This window comes from Gymnoscopelus braueri, assembly GCF_963280865.1.
Source record: "Gymnoscopelus braueri genome assembly, chromosome: 8".
NCBI classification, from domain to species: domain Eukaryota; kingdom Metazoa; phylum Chordata; class Actinopteri; order Myctophiformes; family Myctophidae; genus Gymnoscopelus; species Gymnoscopelus braueri.
The window spans coordinates 24257676-24278225 of NC_137609.1; the positions used below are offsets into that span (position 1 = coordinate 24257676).

Genomic DNA, 20550 nt, shown 5'->3' on the forward strand with positions numbered 1-20550 from the left:
CACTTACTGTAGTTTACTAGACTGGTCCACCCCTGCGGTTATTGTTATCATGGCAATGGTTATGTTAACACATTCTATGCCAGAGTTTAATATCATAATGTACTCACCAGTGCCAGCGATTTATTGTTTTTTTCACGTCGCCACAGACATCGCTAAATCCGTTAAAATCGCGCGTTCAACTGTTTGTAAACACACAGGGGATCTGTGTGAAAAGCCCAGCGAAATCCGTTTCGATCGGCGATCCGCCATCTTGAAGCTACAGCGGTTTCATCTAAACAGCGATCAGCGATGAGAAAAACAACAACCGAGAAAATCGACATTTAGTTTCCGGTTTAGAGTGGAGGCGGATTCCGGATCCCGGATAATTCCGTTTCCGGTGGTGCTACAATGAAATGTGTCGTACCGAACGAGGCCTACAATGAAATGTGAACCTGTGAGTAAAAAAAAATGAAAAAAATACCACTTCGCGTAAATCTACGCGACTGGCACGCTGCGCAATTAAGTAGGTTCGCGTAGATCGACGCGATTGGCACTCAATGTGTTAACATTTATTATTAGGCAAACAATGGAACAGGAGTGCACACCAGTAGTACGGAGGTGCTGGCCACGGGAGATATATAACCGTTTCAAAGAAAAGAGGTTGCACAGCTCGTAGCCACGATGCAATAACTTTTTTTATTTCACCAACGTTTCGACACAATAGTCTTCTCCAGGGTTCATGTATCAAAACATTGGTGAAATAAAAAAAAGTTATTGCATCGTGGCTACGAGCTGTGCGACCTCTTTTCTTTGAAACATTAGACAACAACTCACTTTTCCACTGAAGCTTTGCCGTTTGTCTGAAAGGGCCTCTGGAGCCATGAATGCAGGAGTGCCAGCAGTACTGGAGAGCTGGGCATCACTGCCCTCAAACTCGTTGCTAACGCCAAAGTCCGCGATTTTCACATGGCCATCGTCCCCCAGTAGCAGGTTAGAGGGCTTGATGTCCCGATGCACTATCTTCTGGTAATGCACTGAGAAAAGGGAGAGAGAGAGTGAAGTGTCAGATTCCTAGAATTAGGCTACACCAGCTCCAAATGGCCCTTGTGCACTACTGAATCATGGATTATAATCCAGGTCCAATGTTGTCTCGTAATGTTTATATCAACCACATGAACTCTAGAGTTGCTATTGAGCTGAGCATGTCGTGATAGGCAAACATTCTGTGAAAACAGCAGATGTACAAGCTCACAACACGTCGCAACTCGATGCGTTGTGAGCTTGCACAGTGGGTATGCTATTCTCAGCAAAGAGATTTGGTGTAAACTGGCTTAGACTTTTTCCTTTTTACAGGGGCCAGTTACAATTTGCAGCCACCTGTAGGTGCTCTTTTAGACCGTTTTTTGAAGGAGGGAAAGGAGTCACACTGTTTTATGACTGTTGGTAGGGCATTCCATATTCTGGCGGCATAGCAGAATTTGACCCAATTTTTGTGCCGAAACTGGGTTCAGTGAGATCAGTGGGGCTCCTTTCTGGTGTTATGCCTGTGTGTGTCCTTTACGCTATTGGAGTAGTCTGACAGGTACATGGTTAGCAGCAACTGTTTTCTTGCTTATCTTGAAGATACGCGAGAGAACAGTTTTTTGAAAATAAATACAAAATAAATAAATATATATCTAAAAATATTTTGTTCCAGGGACCCCCAGAAGCAAAGATTTGAGTCAGATATGGTCACTTTAAAAAATATATTTTCAAATATTTTCAGACATTTTTACCATTATTTCAAAAATAGCACAGCGCGGCACCTATGAGCTTGTGTATCTGATATTTTTTGATAGGCAAAGAGATCTAAAATGACACTGATGCGTTCCCGACTTCCCGGTCTTAAGGGTGAAGTACCACGAGGTGCATGCATAGTCGAAATGACATTGGATGAGTGCTCCTGCTTGTGTCCTCGGTGTGTTCCTACTGACCACCGAGGAGGTCCTTGAGCAAGACACTGGCCCTCATTTATCAAAGTGGTGTAGACCAAATATTGGGCGTACGGCGAGATCACCGCCATTGTCGGCATTTATCATTCTATCGTGACTTTGACTTCAGCAAACGGCCTGCTCAGATCTCACGTCTAGTCTGAGGGCGAATAATATCCCTACAGTAACTGCTCCCGATAAGCAGGTTGGTGCCTTGCATGGTTTCCTCTGCCATCGCTGAGTGAGTGAAGGTGTGTGTGTGTGTGTGTGTTGAAATTGTGAATGGGTGAATGTAATAATGGACATTGTAAAGCACACTGGATAAAGGCACTATATAAATGCACTGACCTTGACTTGACAGCTCCAGTATAAAAAAACACAATGTGAATCACTGTCATTGTGAGTTCCCTTTAGGTAGAGAGGGAGATTAACATCTTCCACTTAAACTGTTGTCTAAGTCTGAACACTTGACAACCATCTGAGGCTTAACCGTGGACTCACCAGTGATTGGTCACGTGGTGCCCTCATGTCTAAAGAGACCAATGAAAGATTAAACACTTGACATTACGGGCCTCAAGATTTAAAGGAGCACGTCTTCACCCTTTTTTTTAATACCTTATTTTCATATAATTGGTCCTCCTCATGCTCGTCATACAGTGAGAAGGCACCATTTCTGTCTACTCACTGACTCTGCATCTCAGAAGAGTGGGCTGTGGACAGTTCAGAAACCGGCCTACCGATGACATCATTGATGGACACACACGCACGTGTGTGTGCACTGCAGTGCAGTCTGTGCACGCATGCTCAAAATAGCAAATACAAAAAAATATAAAAAAAATAAGTGAAACTGTGGTTTTCAAAGTGGGGTCCAGGGTTCCTTCAGGGGGTTTCAAAAGGACCTTTACAGGTCTGATGCTGCATGTCACACTGGCAGCAACAAAGATTCAGGCTACCATTCATTTTCAATGGAAGCCAGTGACATGAAGATATAAAGATACATCCGACGTATGTACAGTAACTGCTACAAAAGCTACAAAGCTACAAAAAATCTGGTTGCACACTCTCAGAGTTAAATAAAAACCACTGGTTTAAATAAATTGCATTGTTAAACTTTCACATATTGAACTGACCATAGTCAATTGGGTGCATCTCAAACCTCTGAGAGTTGTTATTGATCTACACCAGTGACTGAGCTCATGGCCCTGTGAAATGGATCTATTTCAGTAAAATGAGGGCAGATCCAAAGAGAAGCCCTTTTACTGACCTGAAGCTCATTACTGATTAGATTTATGACACAAGCCAGGCCTCTAGGGCATGGCCATGGAGAGACAATAACTATTTTACTAGTTTTCGGTTAGGCACGCACACACGCACACACACACAATTTGATTTACTGTGAGAGATGTACTACATCAATTATTATGGTTATTCTCTTCATTTATTTATTTTCAAATGTCCTTTAATGGTGTGTTTATTTTTGCTCTGTGTCTTAATATAGTGCTTCACAGGCAGGTCAGTGTTCAAATAACTAATAAAGCCATAAGTCAGTCAATAAAGTCTTGATACTTGATGTAAAGCACTATGAATTACCTTGTTGTTGAAATATACTACAAATAAACTTGCCTTGCTTTCTGTCATAGTTTAAGTATTACAATTGTCACTATCATTGACAAGAAACTAAACCAACCAAGTAAAAATCCTTGTAAGGGTCCATTTTTACCCCCTCAGAGTTAAATTAACACTCACTGTGTTATTGGCCAATAAAATGGATTCCGATTCTGAAATCCATACTGTACATGTTGCACACGGCACCTACATGTTATACTTACAATATTCTATGCCAAGGATGATGTCTCTGAAGTAGAGCCTGGACTGCTCCTCTGAGAAAGGACTGTCTGTGGGTACCTCCATCACCGGACTGAAAATACATGAGGCAGTCAGATGTACTAGATAAGAACCAAGCATTCCGACAGTACATTAGAGTAATACCCAAATAAAGAGCTTATCACCATCAGAGTCCACCCCACACCTCACATGCAGTACAGTGGCCATTTAATGCCCAAGAACATCTCTGTATCCAATCTGTGCCTGCCTCCCTGAAATCTTGTCAAAACCCCATTTCAGTATCTATTTGAAAGTGCAGCAAATTGCTCACAGGATTTAAAAAGGCCAGACCCTCACTTGCAAATGACTGATCAGCGCAAATCCCCCAACCCTCCATGATTCAGTCATCTAAAATGTAAATGTAAAGTAATCTAAAGTCAATCTACAGTAAATGTAATAATGTTTGTAGATGCTCTGGGTTAACCCGAGCTGAAAGCAGAGATTATTCAGACGGATCAATATTTATGAATAAAATGTGTTTCCCATGGCAAAGAAGTATTTCATAAAACCAACAGCGTATGAGTGGTGGTAGCCTGGGTATAGTAGTAGTGTGGCTAGTGTTACTAGTGGTCATCCATCTCCCTGCTATTTTGGTGCAACACTGTTGTACGACAAAGTATAAAATCAAACTAATCAATTAAGTTGATTATAAAAAACCAAATCGAATTTCTTTCACGTCATTTCATTGATATGTAAAAAGAAAACAAACGATAAAAAAAAAGCGCTCCTCAATTCATGGAAAAAGTAATCGATAGAATAATTGCTAGAATAATTGCTAAATAATTGATAGTCGCAGCCCTAATTTACAAGAAGAACAGCACTGGCTTTCCGTCCTCCTGATGTGCTTGGTAAGCGGGTAGCCCTCACATCAGAGCGAGTTTCCCTGGTGACTTGGAGTGGTTCCACAGGTGACGGCAGTAAATGAAAACATAAGCACATAATGAAGCCATTGGAAGTCTGAGATGAAGCTGAAAGGCAGCCATCTCCACCTCCCAGTAATGACTGAGGCCACAGCAGGGGGTGCGGTAGGGATACTGGTGGGGTCAAAGGTAAAGGGATGGTGTGGATAAGCATTTATATATAAAAAAAATAGGACATGAGTTATACTCACCCCTTGTGCATTAGCTCGAACACTGCGTGGAGAGAGAGGGAGAGAGAGACAACACAGCAATAGATAAGTCCACGTCCTTTGTTTTGTCATTCGTACAACTCTGTTTGTTGGCACACCTTAGCAGCACATTGAAACCACTTGATGAGGCTTAGTTAAATACCACTAGGCTATTAGCTTATTAGGCAGATGAAGAGTTTAACATCTCACACTAGCAGCTGTACCAAAGGATCATTTATATTTCTTCCTGTGTCCAATGGTTGCATCGTACGACAAAAGCGTAAATGTTTTCAACTGAAAAAAGTGTTGATACTTTTCTTCAGTTGAAAATATACCATCGTTATCATACAACGTGGTTGATCGACGGTTTGACAAAATGTAAATTAGCGTTAACTGTGCCGTCAATAGTGACCTGGCATTACTGATGGAAAGATTCTGTATGCATACTGCATGAGCCCTGAGGTGGTGTAGAGGGGCTGAAAGATGATCTGCATTACTAAGTTATGAGAGTATGCATTTGGTGGCATTTGTGCCAAGAGCCACAGGGTGAAAGAGATAGATGGAGAGATACAGAGACAGCAAGAGGGAGAGACAAAAATATACAAGGAAAATATGAGAGAGAGCATAATGGTGGGCATACCCATGTGAAGATTGTCCTCTGCAGGGTCATCCAACACCTGAAAACAAGTCAAAATGATCCATTGTTATGTGACAGCATTTCAACAGCAACCCTATGGGTTACAAGTAGATGTTAGTGTGGAGCATGACATTGCCTCTCCCTGCTTTAGCATTAACAGGGCTCCTTATTTACTGGTGGTGTTAATTTTGTGATTACCTGTTCAAATCCACTGACTACTAGTACATGTAATAGTTTTATTTAGGTTCAGAATCTGAACTCAGAAAGAGTGCAGGAGTAGCAGAAACCGTAAGTAATTTTTACTTCTAGCCATCCACCAATGTGATCAATCACTATCCACAAATGAAATCATATTCTTGAATTTAGGGTAAATACTGAAAAAGGAGGAGCGGTCTGTTCTTAACCATCTGTTGACACATATAATTTTCAATCTTTTCATCCCAGCCTGAGCAGATTAGTCTAATAGGTCCAATTTGGAGAGGTGTCCAAAAGAAAGGGTGTGTGTGTGTGTGTGTGTGTGTGTGTGTGTGTGTGTGTGTGCTGCAGTAGTGGGCACAGCAGAGCAGAATGTGTGCTGCAGTAGTGGGCACAGCAGAGCAGAAAAACGACTCCACTTATAAGACTGAGGAGCTCTCTGATAATGTCACCGGGGAGCAGTGGGCTCCAAGTCTATCTGCAAGTCAGCTCTCATCTTCCAAACCTTCCCAACCTGAAGCCTAATTCATGGTTTAGCGACAAAGTATTAAAAAATTACACTTTTTTTCATTTGAAAATAAGTTGTTTTTGTTGCACCCTGTCGCCGAAGCATGAATCAGGCTTAGATCTACAGTATAAGCCAACCTGAACCAGTCAGTGAATTTTCACAGCTCAGGGTGAAACTTTTGTTTCTTTCCAGCAGATCATGTACGGTCAACCCTGTCAACCACATGAACCCTAGAGTCCCTATTCTGGGCATGTCATAATATGTGAATATTCTGCAAAAATAGCTTATCTACATCTACACGCTCACAATGCGACACGTTGTGACCTTGTAGATATAGTATTTTCGTGAAGAGATTTGGGGAAAAAGGAGGGAGTAGACCATTGGAGGACACCTGTCAATGAAGTATATAAAGATATTTTTCAAATGGTGCAGTGAGAGGCCTGCTATCGTCTGTTTGGGTTACTTACACCAGTGAGTTATGTTGAAGAGATATGACCGGAGGGTAATCAACTGCATCTACACTGGAGAATCTAATGGTAGATTTGATGGCTTGTGAAATCGTATACAAGAAATAATACATTTTCTGGGTTTCCTCTTGGAGACAGACAAAAAAAACAAAAAAACAACAACACCACCAACCTCCACAAGTTTAACTACATTTAGATGGTCCAGTTTTTTTAGAATGGCAATCTCTTGGTAGACCCTTTCAAGCGGTGCTAAGACTTTGGGCTGCCCTCCCTGGGCTGCTTTGGGTCCTCTTGGGGGTGGGCGACCTGGAAATCACCAAACAGAAACAAAATGATGGTCTTTATGGAAGAGGGGAGGTGACCTGGCATGGTTCAGTGAGTTACGCCAGGGCCACAATTGATGTGACGTGCCCACGTGATCTAAATCTTATGGTCACAACGTGGCAGCGAAATCCTTATCTTGTAGCCACTAGAACCTCGATGGTAGAGCCCTGCTGTTTTCTTATTCCCGCTCGTGTTGGATTTCTGACCATTCCCTCCCTCTCCGGCAATGGTTTCATTTCTGACCTCCCACTCCCACCGGTAGCAAAATGTACGTATGTACGTGTACGTTCTTCAGGTGCGCTACATTCGGTTCATTGCGGGATGGTGCAGGACGGTGTGGAACAAGTACGTTTATTTTGATCGCCCATTTCCGCCCGCAGCAATTTAAAATACGCCCTCTCCTGTGAGATTTGCACTGGGTCCCGCAGGACCCCAATTTTAATGTAGGGCTCTACGAGATGGTTGTGGCAATGAGATCAGGATCTCGTGGACAAGTCATCTTAAGGCCACGACATACAGTAACTTAGCCTGGTTCCAGACGAATCTGCCATTGCAAAAAAAAAATGTCCTTGGCAGATTAGGTCTGGCCCCTCTCAATAGAGATTTTATTTCTCTCCCTCCGAAGTTGTGAGGGACCAATCAGAGCCCAGTATGCGGGTTTATCACCAGAGGCATTTTTTTATTTGCCCCTCGGAAATGCAGGTTCCACACAGAGATTCCAGACTAATATCTACGCAGTGATATTAGTCTGGCCATGCCAGGCTAACAGTAACTAACAGAGCCGCACTCTTAAAATCGCTCAAAGTAATTAGTCATACCCTCAAAATAGAAGAATAAAGAATATACATACGTGGGAAACCACATTGCTTCATTAACCTCTTCTTGGACAACTGTTTCATGGCCTGTGGAAGAAGGGGATGATTATGGACGAATATGATTACTTACTACAGCACAGCAGCAAAAAACATTGAAACAAAGTCAAAACAAAGTCTCACTTTTGAAAGGTGTAAAGAATTTCCACAGAATTTGTTTAGAATCTTTCCCCCCCACACATATAAGCCCATGGAGTTAAATTAGCACTCATGATTTTACTGTGATATACTGTAGGCCTAGTTTGCCTTTATACTAGAATGAACGATGTCACATGAACTAAAACTAAACTAAGAAAAGCTTGCCACTGTCACCAATCTGGCTGAACAGTTGAAAGATGTACTGTAGGTGAACATTTAACAAAAAATGACCTATTTTGAAATTTTGAACTGAATTCACTTTGAGCTTGAAGCTCAAAAAGCTCTTAAAATAGGAATGCATTTGGACATTTTACAACTATTATACAATTATGTTGTGACAAAAAGGGCTGTCAATGAATATTCCATATTCTAATATATATTAGAATATTACAAATAAAGGAATATTCGACTGTATATTTGAATAAAAATAAATTAAATAATCGGCCTTGTGAGTTTTCGTGAGGTTCTGGGCGCCTAAACCTTACACAACAGCTTGTGTTGCACGATCACAGAGCCATGGAGAGACCTCAAGCACAGATCCAAGTTACATCCACGCTGCTGACACACAGACTCGCTCAGAAGAACGCAACGCTGCACTGGATGTACGTACAACGTTGAATCACACGTCACTTTAATTGATTTAAAATGATAACAAGCTAAATCGGGCAATCCATTTGGTAATGATGTCAGACAACCAGACTTAACCGAGAAAGCAATGTAAAAACTATGGAATGTCACTCAAGGTAAAACTTCCTCCTTGTTGTCATATCTCTCATGTACCTTAATTTTAATTAAACAAAAGCGTTAAAAAAAATTACGCTAATGAGTCTGACTGAATAGCAGTGTTTGATTATAATTTGCCGTTTCATGTCAAGGGGAACATTGTTCCACCATCACAGCAGTCACTCAGAGCGATGTCTGTTCTTCAGACATGTCAAGGCTTGTATTTGAACCATAATATTGTATAAGCTTATATTAAAATGAGGCAATAGAATGTGATACACTTATATCATTTAATTTGATCTCACAAGAGAGCGAGTTTCTCAGCACCAACCTCGGCCGGCACATAGAAAATGAGAGAGATAAAGAAAAAGACGTCTGGAGTCTTTAAATGAAGTTTTAATGCATACAATATTTTATATTAACTCTCTCAGTGCCAAGCCCCAAGTTATCCCGAGTTTTCTCTGAATACCCTCAGTGCCAGAACGAGAAATCCAGAGTTTTAAAAAAATAATAAAAAAAGTTTTTTTTTTTGAAAAAAATGTTCAGAACCCAAGATATCATTATCTGAAGATTTGCAGCTCCATCCACTCTTTGTTTAACCTATAACTGAAAAAGGCTGTATCTCGCTTCCTAAGCAATTTTTTTTTTACTTTTAAAAAAAAAATTGCTGGCACAGTTCGCAATATTTTTTTTATTTCATTGGCACTGAGAGAGTTAAAATAATATATATCCAAAATGTGATATATTTCAATGGTTCGGATATATAATTATGTTTTCATAAATAAAAAGGAATATTCTATATAATATATAATAGGAATATTCTAATGCATTTGTTCAGCTTCACATACGAGGGCCAGTTGTGCCCATGTCCTGTCCTGACCTAACCTCTCTGCTCACTTTCCGACAGCTTATTCGGAGAGGCAGCAATTCAATACTTGACTGCAAGAGAGTACAATGATTCACCTTCTGAAAGTGACTAATTAGTCCTTTAAATTCTCATGCTCCAATGGTACTTTGGTTTTAGCTGAATTAATTCTTCTTCTTCTTCTTCTAATTAGAATTACTTGAGCCCCCTATGGCCCCCTACGGCTGCTAAACAGCAGTTGTGAAACCAGACCCCTGCCAATCAAACTGTCAGCATGTACATAATTACAGCAGAGACTGCACCAACAAACACACACAGTATAATAAAGGATGCTACAGTAATGCCAACGTTAAATTAATGCTCACATTTTATTGAGCATTAAACATACAGAGGTGAAGGGAAAACTGTAATTTATGCATCAAATGTTACTCAATGTGTTGCTCTACAATAAAGCCATTATTCTGCTTAAGTATGGGCTTCTGCCTTTCCTCCTAAAGCCTAATAGAGACTATCAATCATTTTTAAAGACTACCTGTACTGTGTGTGTCTGGTATGCTCTGGGTGAATGCACAGGTTGTGCTCATGCGGCAGACACAGATGCCAAATCCAATCAATACTATGTGAATCCAATTCCAAATGCCACAAAATAGAATTATCCTCACATGTTTCATTTCATCATGCCTCTTCCTCTTTGCCTTTCATTCTATCTTTCCTTTTTTCCTGTATGTCTATTTGAGCCAGGGTGGAGTGCTGTGCAATCTTTCCCAGCATGCACTTACAGGCCATTTTCCAGACAAAAGAGTGACTCAAATCAGAGAGAGAAAGAACATTTTCCATCCGTGTCAAAGGGTACAGTGGTGACGGGAGCGTGTCTATGTTCCCCGGGTTCTATGTTCCCCGCTTACCTAACCCTAAACCTAACCCTAACCTTAGTGGGGGAACATAGAACCCGGGGAACATAGATGACCCCGTGGTGACCACTAAGGCCACACTGCGTTTAAATGGCTTTTTATGTCTTACACAGTATGAAAGCTCTTTGCATATTTAAAAGGCAGTGGAGAGAGACAGTAAACAGAGAGTTAGCTGGGGAGGGACATGCAGCAAATGTCTGGCCTTGCTATCAGAGTCCATTGTGGTATGCCCCCTAACCATTAGGCTATCGGGTCACCCCAGGTTCATGTGGTAAATACTCTCTTGTCAAGACAGCAGATTCTGTGGCAGGATAGTTAAAACACTAACTTACATAATGTTTGTCATCGTCTTCATTGTAGGCAAGTTTGACCACACCATAGGAGCCCTATAACAAATTGGAGACTTAATCAGTTGACTCATTGATGTATCGTATCCCTAAACATAATATAATGTTAATAATGTTATAACACAACATAAACAGTGTGAAATTAAGGATGAAGTTATACAATTATTTAAATTGAAAGCATTGTTAAAGACATTAGACACATCGGACCACACTGAGCGCTACAAAGACAAGTGTGACTACATGTTATAAGTGTGATTTTGATGTTGAGTGACGTCACTATGAATACACAGATTAGCAAAAATCGATGGTTGAATGTTCACGAATGAATTGTGATTTATTACAGTAACTTTGTATCATGCAGTTAGGCCAGCAAGCGCAAGCAGTGTACACAAATGTTTGTATTTGATTAAATTCAAAGTATTAAAGTGACACAAGACCACTTAAGAGACTCACCTTTCCAATTTCACATTTCAGTTTGTACTGGTTCAACTGGATACAATCCTATAAGAAGACAGAACGGAGGACATTGTAACAAAAGTATGGCATCATCAAACCTCACCATCACCACCATAATCATTCTATCATCATAACCATCATCATCATCCTAATCACCATCACCTCACCTGGTAAAACCTCCCGGTCGCGGAATTCAATTTCATTTTCATTCAGCAGACCGCCCCGGTCTGCTGAATGAAAATGAAATTGAATTCCGTGACCGGGGGGTTTTTACCAGGCTAATCATCACCACCACCACAATCATCATCATCATTCAAACAAAGCCAGATGTGCCGCCTTGGCCAATGGAAAGAAATGTTCCAAGTTTCTGTGTGTCTTGCAAGTCTTATATCAGATGTAAGCAATGATGAAGCCAGTAGACAATGTTCACAGTCTCCAAATCCATTAGAGTGCTACAGTTTAAATGGACGATTTGCAGTTCCATAGCAACCACTGCTACAGACCCCAGCCGGCATGGCAGAGCTGAGCGGACCCCGAGAGAACATAAAGGTGAGAGGGGATATGAGGGGGCGAGAGGATGAGGTGGGGGGGTACAGTATTTCACAGATATGAGCAGATGGTAAAGCAGTATTGTAGCTCCTCCGCATTGGGAGAAAGCAAGAGAAAAAATTAGATTGTAAAAAAAAAAAAGTAAAAGCATGTCAGCGACATTTTGTACAGCAAAGTTGGTAAACCCTCGCACTACATCTTGATATATATTCCGTTCACAAACAGACAAATGCTTGCAAAAACACAAGCTGCTTGTCGGAGGTAATATATTCACACGTCTGTGGGAGAGACAGAAACAGCGAACAAGACACAAAAATAAATAAGAGTTGTAGCATAGGAAGACGGTTCCCTCATTACAGTGGAGGAAGCCATGGCTGTGCTGGGAGCCAGGGCAGTGCCATGGGCTTTTTACTGGAGCTGTGAATGTGTTTATAGGAACAGGCTCTGCTCTAAAAGCATCAAAAGAGGCGTGCATTGCTGCTGCGCTAGGGCCAAATGTCAAGCAATCAATTCAAAACCAGGCAAGCTATTACAGAGTATACGGTGTGGTTACTGGTTACATAATATGCATTACATTTGGCTTGTGCAGTACTTTTGGTGCTGCTACCGAAGGTCTGAGCACAGTGCAATGGTGAATTATGCACACAGACCCATGTGAAGTAAGCAGAAATCATGGCACATGGAGAGAGGGGGAAGGGGAGGGAGAAGGGTAAATCAGGTGAGCCACTACAGCAGTTGTACAAGTAGCATTAAGCAAGGGGTAGATTGTCCTTGCTGGAAAAAGAAAGATAAAGAAAATTGAGAAAAACTGAGCAAATAAATGAGGAAATGTTTACCCAGTTCAAGATAAAGATAAAGTGAAATGATGAGATGTGTAACCAGTCATGGGAATAAAACAGAAGGAGAAAGTGGGGATTGGGAGGCTGCTGGCACATGCTCGGTAAATTCTGCACTGCAGTTAATACTCTGTCGGGGTTAATGGATAAAGGACGGCCAAGCAGAAATCTGTCACACTTACCCTGCAACGCTTGCACACAAATGCACGCTTAGACGTGCACACATGCATATAGAAAATAAACCTCTGAAACTTTTTTGTTATATAATACATTACACTAGCTGTTATAATTGAACAGACACATGCTGCCACGGGAAATCATGAATTTCCACGGGAAAGCTAAATACATTATGATTTACTGATTAAGCCAAGCAGTGAACACCATTCTTCTTCCTTGTTTGTGTTTTGTCACCCTGAGGTGGAAAGGCGCGACTGATCGATAGGTGCACACACTGTTTAATCTTCCCTGGAAACCACAAAACAACCTCCCCATAGTGCCTGAATGCAGGCTTTTTAATAGCTCCATGGGAGATTCATGAATTCTGCCTTATGCTAGGTCAGCTTTTTAGTGTTCATGCTATACGCATGTCAGAAGTGAAAAACAAAACAATAATGCCATTCGCCATTTAAATTTAAAAAAAGGACTCAGCGAACAAAGTAGTCAAGTGCTGAACACTTTACTGCTTAATGCCTTCATACTGTAATTCCCGACTACGTTAATAAGAACTATACAGGGGGCTCATTCATGTTGCTGATATGTCCGTCATCTTTCATACAGTGATTGTGTCAAATCTACACCATTAATGGTAAATACAAAAGTCTTATTTGTCATTTCCATTTCTTACTAAGAAACTCTGAGGAAATCTATTTTGGGTAATTCAATTTTGTTGTGCATACATCGACCTCTTAGGTAATTGGAATTGATTAAATGACCCTTAGACCAATATGAGTTCAGAGAAAAAGGACAAGAGAAATACATAGCATGCAACACTGAGTAAATGGTCAGTAAATAGCATAGCACCATTATCCAAATTGGTTGCAGAGGCAACCATGCAAGGCGTAGGAGTTCGGAGTATTGTCTCTTGCTCAAGGACACTTTGACATGAACCCAGAAGAAGCCGGGGACAAACTGGTAACCTTCCAGTTACTTCCTCCTGAGCCCTGCCGACAGCTCGACACCAAGAGTGATTAGAAATTGAAAGAAAGAACCTAAAGTAGCAACCTCTCAACATGTCATGTTATTATTGAACATCAACTGTAATGGAGGTCAGGTCCTTCCCTCTCACTTTAACACAGCTGACACCTGTAAGCTACCTCCACGTTTTTACCTGTTCAGAATGCAGAGCAGGACAAAATGTATTTAATAAGAAAGAAAAAGGGATAAACTGTCAACTGCACTCGTTCCCTCATTACTCTGTCTGGAAAATGGCCTATCTGTATTCCTACGCAGTCTTGAAATGTCACTCGGAAGTCCTAGCTGTGCCAACATGGCATACTGTTCTCCCTCCCAGTCTGTCAAACTGTGTCCCCACTGCCCTGCGGGAGTGGGCGAATCTCCATGGATCAGTGACAGACCTGCAAATCTTCTTTCATGTAGGAACAGACAGTGGCAAGCCTCCAACAGCAGACTGTAAAATTCTGATCTTAAAGATGTCATGAGTTCAAGACATTCTCAAAATTATTTGAAATTTGTATCAATCAGACGTTTTTTTTGTTCTTTGTGTCTTTTATGTTTTTTGTGGTGACAAGTATATGTTTCACAGTGATGCTTATCTTATTGTTGATGTTTTTATGTTTTCACTGTATGTTTGTTTGTCTTGTGTGTATGGTTTGTATTGTCTCATTATGGTTGTTGGTGATATTGCTTTGACAAAGATTGTTTGTGTGATGTATGTTGTATGTTTTGTCTCACTATGCCTGTTTCGATGCTGAGGGTGATTATTTGTATGTCTGTCTAAAAAAAGAAGTACAAGTCATAAAAAAAAAAGATGTCATGAGTTCACTCACTGTGTGTGTGTTGATATACAGCAGGGGTCGGCAACCTTTTTGACATGAAGTGCCATGTTTTTATTTTCTTGACAGTCAGCATTATCAACATTAAGTTTAATTATGACACCACATCAAAATAAAATATTTCCAACAGATTCTGATTGTCCATAAATATAACAACTTTTCAGAGTTTGAATGAATGTAGAATTATGTGAAGGATGTAATTTGTATACAGATGTGAGGAGACCTCATTCAATTGATTGCATTTGTACAAATATTTTATTGTAAACCAAATATCATCTCTCTCACATACATGCCAGTGTGCCAGAGATTACCCTCCCCTGTGCCAATGTTGGCAGAACTTGGCACGCGTGCCTAAGGTTACCTAACCCTGATATACTGTGTGTGTACCGTATATAGTATACATAACCCTAACCTTAAGAAACTGCAGTAAATTAGACATGCTGTCTCCAATCAACTGGTTTGATGCCCCAAAATTTGACACACACACACACACACACACACACACACACTTTTGTATTACAATCAATGTCTCATTGAAATGGAATTAAAGTATGTTGTCCACACACCCTGGCAGACCCCCACCTCATTTTCATTATTCTCTGTCCAGTGGCATAGTGCTCACCAGACCAGACAGCATTTAAAATCTCTCAGCAACAAGAACACAATAACATTTGGTGCAAACTTAAGCCATTAGCCATTCCTGTGACCTCTGGTTATGACTACTACTGCTGGGATTAGGACAGATACAGATAATAAGGAATAAGGAAAGCCAACTATCAACTCTACAACAAACTGAATTCTGCTACTTCTGCACATGGACAGACATGAGAGGAATGAGGAACTCAATACGCAGGAATCACTTCACTGTTGCTTGTTCATGTGGAAACTCTGTTTGCAGGCTCACTGATTCTGCTGAGAGGAACTACAAAAACCCTGTGGGAGACATGGGCATTGTGAAGCCTTCATATGGGGACAAGTTGGCCAAAAACAGTGGCTAAAAACCCCAACATGCAGAGTACTGGCACAGGTATTTTATTCATGCGTTGGGGTTCTCTCCTTAACTGAGGTTCCAAAGTGTGGAATAACACCAGAAGGGCATGCCAACCAACCTATGAATGATGCCTTGATTTCGAGAGAAATACCCTGTCCACTCACCGGCTTCGAATGCTATCAATGCATTGAATGGGAGATTATCACGTTTTATCAGACCATTGAATGGGCGAGTAGGCAACGAGTAGGCGATAGTCACACCGTTCAGGACGGCAACTCGGTCGCTTTAGCTCCCTCGGTGGTCCTTCACGGGGTTCCACTTCGCCTGAGACTGCGCGCCTCCGTCATGGTCCGAAACCAAAACCAAAACCGAAACTGCACTATTTAAGTCATCTCCGTTGGTAGGTCAGTATGTCTTGATAACACCCAATGAATGGTCTGATAAATCGCAGGTAGGTCAGTATGTCGCCTACTTCGCCCATTCAATGGTCTAATAAAAGGTGATAATGTCCCATTCAATGCATTGATAGCATCCGAATCAGGTGGTCCACTACAATGTTATCATATTTATAAAAATACATTTATCTCGGATTTCTTTTCCCAGTTGCGGTTAAGGTGAAAATGTCACCTTAAAACCTTACAAAAAAAAGACATTTTCGGTGGAAAGAAGAGCCTCGTCTTTCCACAGACACTATTGTTTACATCCAGGGTGAATTTTTGGTTCTTTGGATCGTCAAAAAGACTCAAAATAAGGTAAAACCGCTGGCAGTGGCGGATGAATTAATTAAAACCTGGCAATGAATGTGTTAATTGCTCCATTTTAAATGTTTGTAATTATGTCACCAATTAACACCATTACAAGCAAACAAATTGGAAATATTATATTAGGGATATACGACACATAATTAATGCATGTAAATTACCATATGCAAAGTTTTCTGTTTTAAGTTCATTTCATAAATTAGGGCCAAGGTGTTTACAGTATGTCATGTTCATTTAAATTGTTCTATGATGACTGCTTACATAAACTTCATTCCCCTTTTATCGGTTTGTTTAGTTCAGAGCAAAATTAACTTCCCTCTCTGCTTTACCTGTAAAACCAAACCATATCAGCAATTCCGGAGGCGTAATTGGAGTAACAGGTCAAGATACAGTAACAACACAATCATATAGGAATTTTCTTTAAAAAAAAACTCTCACCTGAGTATCACCTGATATGGATACACGCTTGGACTCCACGGTTGGCCTGCGAGCCACGCGAGGGGAGCCTCTCTCCTGCAATGACAACTTCCTCCCGGAGTGTCGGGGGCGTGCTGGATAGGCCTTCTTTACTCCATTGGCAGTGGAGTCGCCCGTCTCACTGGTCGTTATGGCCGCCATAATGTCTGTGAGGACATTGGCCTGTTCGTCGGCCTCAGGGTCTGACCTGTAGCCAAGGTCACTGCTCATAGCCATGGAGGGTGGAGAGGAGCAAAACTTGCCGGAGAAGATGGAGGGGAAAGCAGTGTGATGAGCCGTCCACCAGCATCAACGTGACATGGGCCAGCTTGAGGTAGCAATGTCTAACGCCTCACCCCAGCTGAAAAGACAAGACAGGAGTGGATGTGAGCTAAAACCCTATATGCATAGTTGACTCAGGTCCCCCAGGGTTCTGTATCTGCTCTTATCAATGACAGTTTCCCGTCATACACAACTCTCTACAAATACTGACATGGGACATTTCAATGTTTTTCATTTAATAATAATATAGTGCTTTTCAAAACAAGATTACAAAGTGCTTTACAAAAACAAGATAACAATTATTGGAACAAAACATGAAATACATTAGCAAGAGTAAAAATAAGGGGTGACTGGTGCCAGTTGCATGGACCGTATGCTCAAAGGATGCAAGTTCGAATCTGACTCTGTCTGGCTTTTCTCTGACCTCGGACTGCAGAGGGAGGAAAGGCTACGAGCAGAGGGACTGGGACTATGATGAGGACTGTTTTTGCTTTAGACCATGGGTCTTCAACAGTAGTCCCGGACGCACTGTTTTTACATTAACCATGAACATGAACTCTAGCATCCCTAATCTCAGGGGAACAAAAATAGCAGATCTAATGGAAATGGAAGTAAAAGTACCTCAAAGTAGTACTTAAGTACAAGTACTTGAGTAAATGTACTTAGTTACTTTCCACCAATGCTGTACATAATGACCAATGATCATCATCACGCAACACTGTTGTGTGATGATGAAATGTCATTCATTAACATTAACCCTAACCTTGGATAAGCATCCTAACAACTACTCGTGAAATTTAGTTGTCCTCAGTCTTTCGAGGTGGCGCTTGTGTAAAATATTGCACTGCACTTTTACATCTGAAAGGTGCACAATGGAGATCCGCCAATAGTGCTATAGCAGTCGGCCACAATGTGTATTGTTTTGGAGAAGACACGAAGATTGAAGTGAACATCTTCAACGCAGTGACTTTACACTAGATGAAGTTGCCCCCAGTGACAACTGGAAGAGGAGCACGTATTACTCTTGAGGTTCCCTACTGTTGATTCAGCCATGCAGCTGTGCTGATACAAGCTACATCTGGGGAGGTTGGAACGGGCATTTGCCACATGCTTAATGCATTTGATGTTGACACCCACAGATGGCTCAAGACAATATTTTCTGGGACTGTTCCAGAGTGGAGGGGAAACTCAGCCTGTGTCTTGGGGATGGTCATGTATATCTATAGAGTGACCCAGATGGCTGACTAAGGACACTAATGACATCTACAAGTTGGACACCACCACAATGGTCGGGCCTTTAATTAACACCAGAGGCACTCCGCCACCTGGTTCATCAAATCACTCTGCCACCATGATTGGGACAAAGATGTTTGAAGACGTTATGCAAGCTACTGTAGCAGTTATTCAGTACGGTCTGGAGCAGTCTGGACTCCCATAAATGTTGTCATATGTACAGTACTATGCCATTTCACATTTGCATGCGGCCCTGTCACGTGTGAGTGCATCTTTGGTGCCAGAAGATAGTTCTAACAATAAAGAACTGAAGAGCTGGAGGTTTCCCATGGTCTGGTAGGCTAGATGATGTTACCTTGGCAGGAGCTCATAAATTTCAATCAGTGCCCATGTGATGAAACCCAATCTAAACCCAGCAAAGTGCATTATGATCTACAGTATGTGATTGTGCACGGCTCCCTGTATCCCACGCTAATGCTTGTAGACACACACTCACTCCCTACCTCACTCACACACAGATTTAATGTTTGTGAGCATATATGTGCAAGTTGTGTGTGTCTCTGTAAAAAGGATCCACACATTTACTGTATTGATTTGATTAATATGCACTTTCCTTTTAATCTCTAAAAGAAATTGAGATTGCTATAGACAATAAATATGAAAGGCTTACAGCAGAGCTGGTACAGGTGCTGAAGATGAGAGAACAGTGTGTGTGTGCGTGTGTGTGCGCGCGCGCATTCATGGGAATAGAGGTTATAGTCAATACGTACGCCAAGACAACAAAAGAAGAAATAGAAACAACGAATTTGAACACAACCATTTCATTCGTGGACAATGTTAGCACTTAGAAAATTAGATGGGAGGGTTTCAGTAAATGGGCCACCATATGCTATTCTTGAAATGTGTCAGGATGCAAGAAGTCCTCTACTAAGTCAAAGTCAATGTTTTACATTCCAAAATAATACTGTGTTGAGTGTGTTCCACTTTATTGAAGGGAGGGGGGTCAAACAAATACATTTTGTTCCATGTGCTACACTGGCTCATTCTCAATAGGAGGTCTTTCCACAAAAATAATTCAAAACTTTGAATGTATCGTCTCATTACCTACACAACAATGTGTACACACACACACAGAAAATACAGTACTACGTTTATGAAACACAAATGGAAATCTTCCACAAGACAGTTTGGCTTGCCTCCCTTTAGGCCCAATTAAAAGTAACAAAGAGGCAGCAGTGCTGCTCTGCAGGCTGTTTACATCCTTAGAACTTAAGATGCAAACAATGTCCTTTGATTTACTTTAGTTCATTTTGCTGTAATGTAAATGTTGATAACACGCATCAAATGTGTTCCTCACATACTGCAAACACCTTCACTCTGTTTCCCATCAATGTCAAGTCATTTGATGCACACTTTAACACATGCTTGACTTCAGCTTGACTTGGCTAATAAGCCAAATATGCCTTAATACATATATATTATAATTGTATCTATAACTAAAATGTCAAATTAAAAGCACCTTAAATATTTTAGTTATTTTAGAAATAGTTTCACTCAATAGGGACCCGGGACCGCTCCCGTCGCAAGTTGATGATGTCATTTGTCCATGTGTGGTCCAGCCCTATGGAATTTATGGAATGCATGTGAAAATAAAAAGCAACTTAATACTTCCTAAGGTTAATATGATGAGCACCAAATCAATATTTTTAATTTTTTGCACATGCATTCCATAGGGCTGGACCACACATGGACAAATGACATCATCATCTTGCGACGGGCATTGTCCCGCTTGAGTAAAAGATTAACCGTTTCTAAAATATTTTTGTGCTGCGACACGTTGTGAGCTTGTGGATGGGCTATTTCCGGTGAGCGAAAACGATGTGCAACCAAGTATAAATCAGGATTCATTCCTCCTACACAAGACTAACAAGTGAAATCCAACCCTCTTACTTTCTGTGAGTCTCCATCTCAGTCATCAAATCAAGTTGGAATGTAATCAGCTCTGCTGATTACATAAATGTTGTGCAAAGGCTGGAGTGGAAGATC

At 41.1% G+C, this 20550-nt stretch overlaps 1 protein-coding gene across 2 annotated transcripts in view; it reads right to left on the reverse strand.

Moving 5' to 3' along the window:
- camkk1a (calcium/calmodulin-dependent protein kinase kinase 1, alpha a) overlaps window positions 1-20550 on the reverse strand; it is a 48427-nt gene that overhangs the window by 12159 nt on the left and 15718 nt on the right. For both annotated transcript variants that reach the window (XM_080435845.1, XM_080435844.1), the window contains exons 2-10: window positions 16972-17350; window positions 11382-11429; window positions 10914-10967; window positions 7923-7974; window positions 6921-7054; window positions 5582-5618; window positions 4945-4966; window positions 3779-3867; window positions 814-1013 (exon numbers count right to left, since the gene is read on the reverse strand). In XM_080435845.1, the coding sequence (XP_080291971.1) occupies window positions 814-1013; window positions 3779-3867; window positions 4945-4966; window positions 5582-5618; window positions 6921-7054; window positions 7923-7974; window positions 10914-10967; window positions 11382-11429; window positions 16972-17226 (891 nt within the window). In that variant the 5' untranslated portion in view covers window positions 17227-17350. The remainder of the gene's footprint in view (window positions 1-813; window positions 1014-3778; window positions 3868-4944; window positions 4967-5581; window positions 5619-6920; window positions 7055-7922; window positions 7975-10913; window positions 10968-11381; window positions 11430-16971; window positions 17351-20550) is intronic.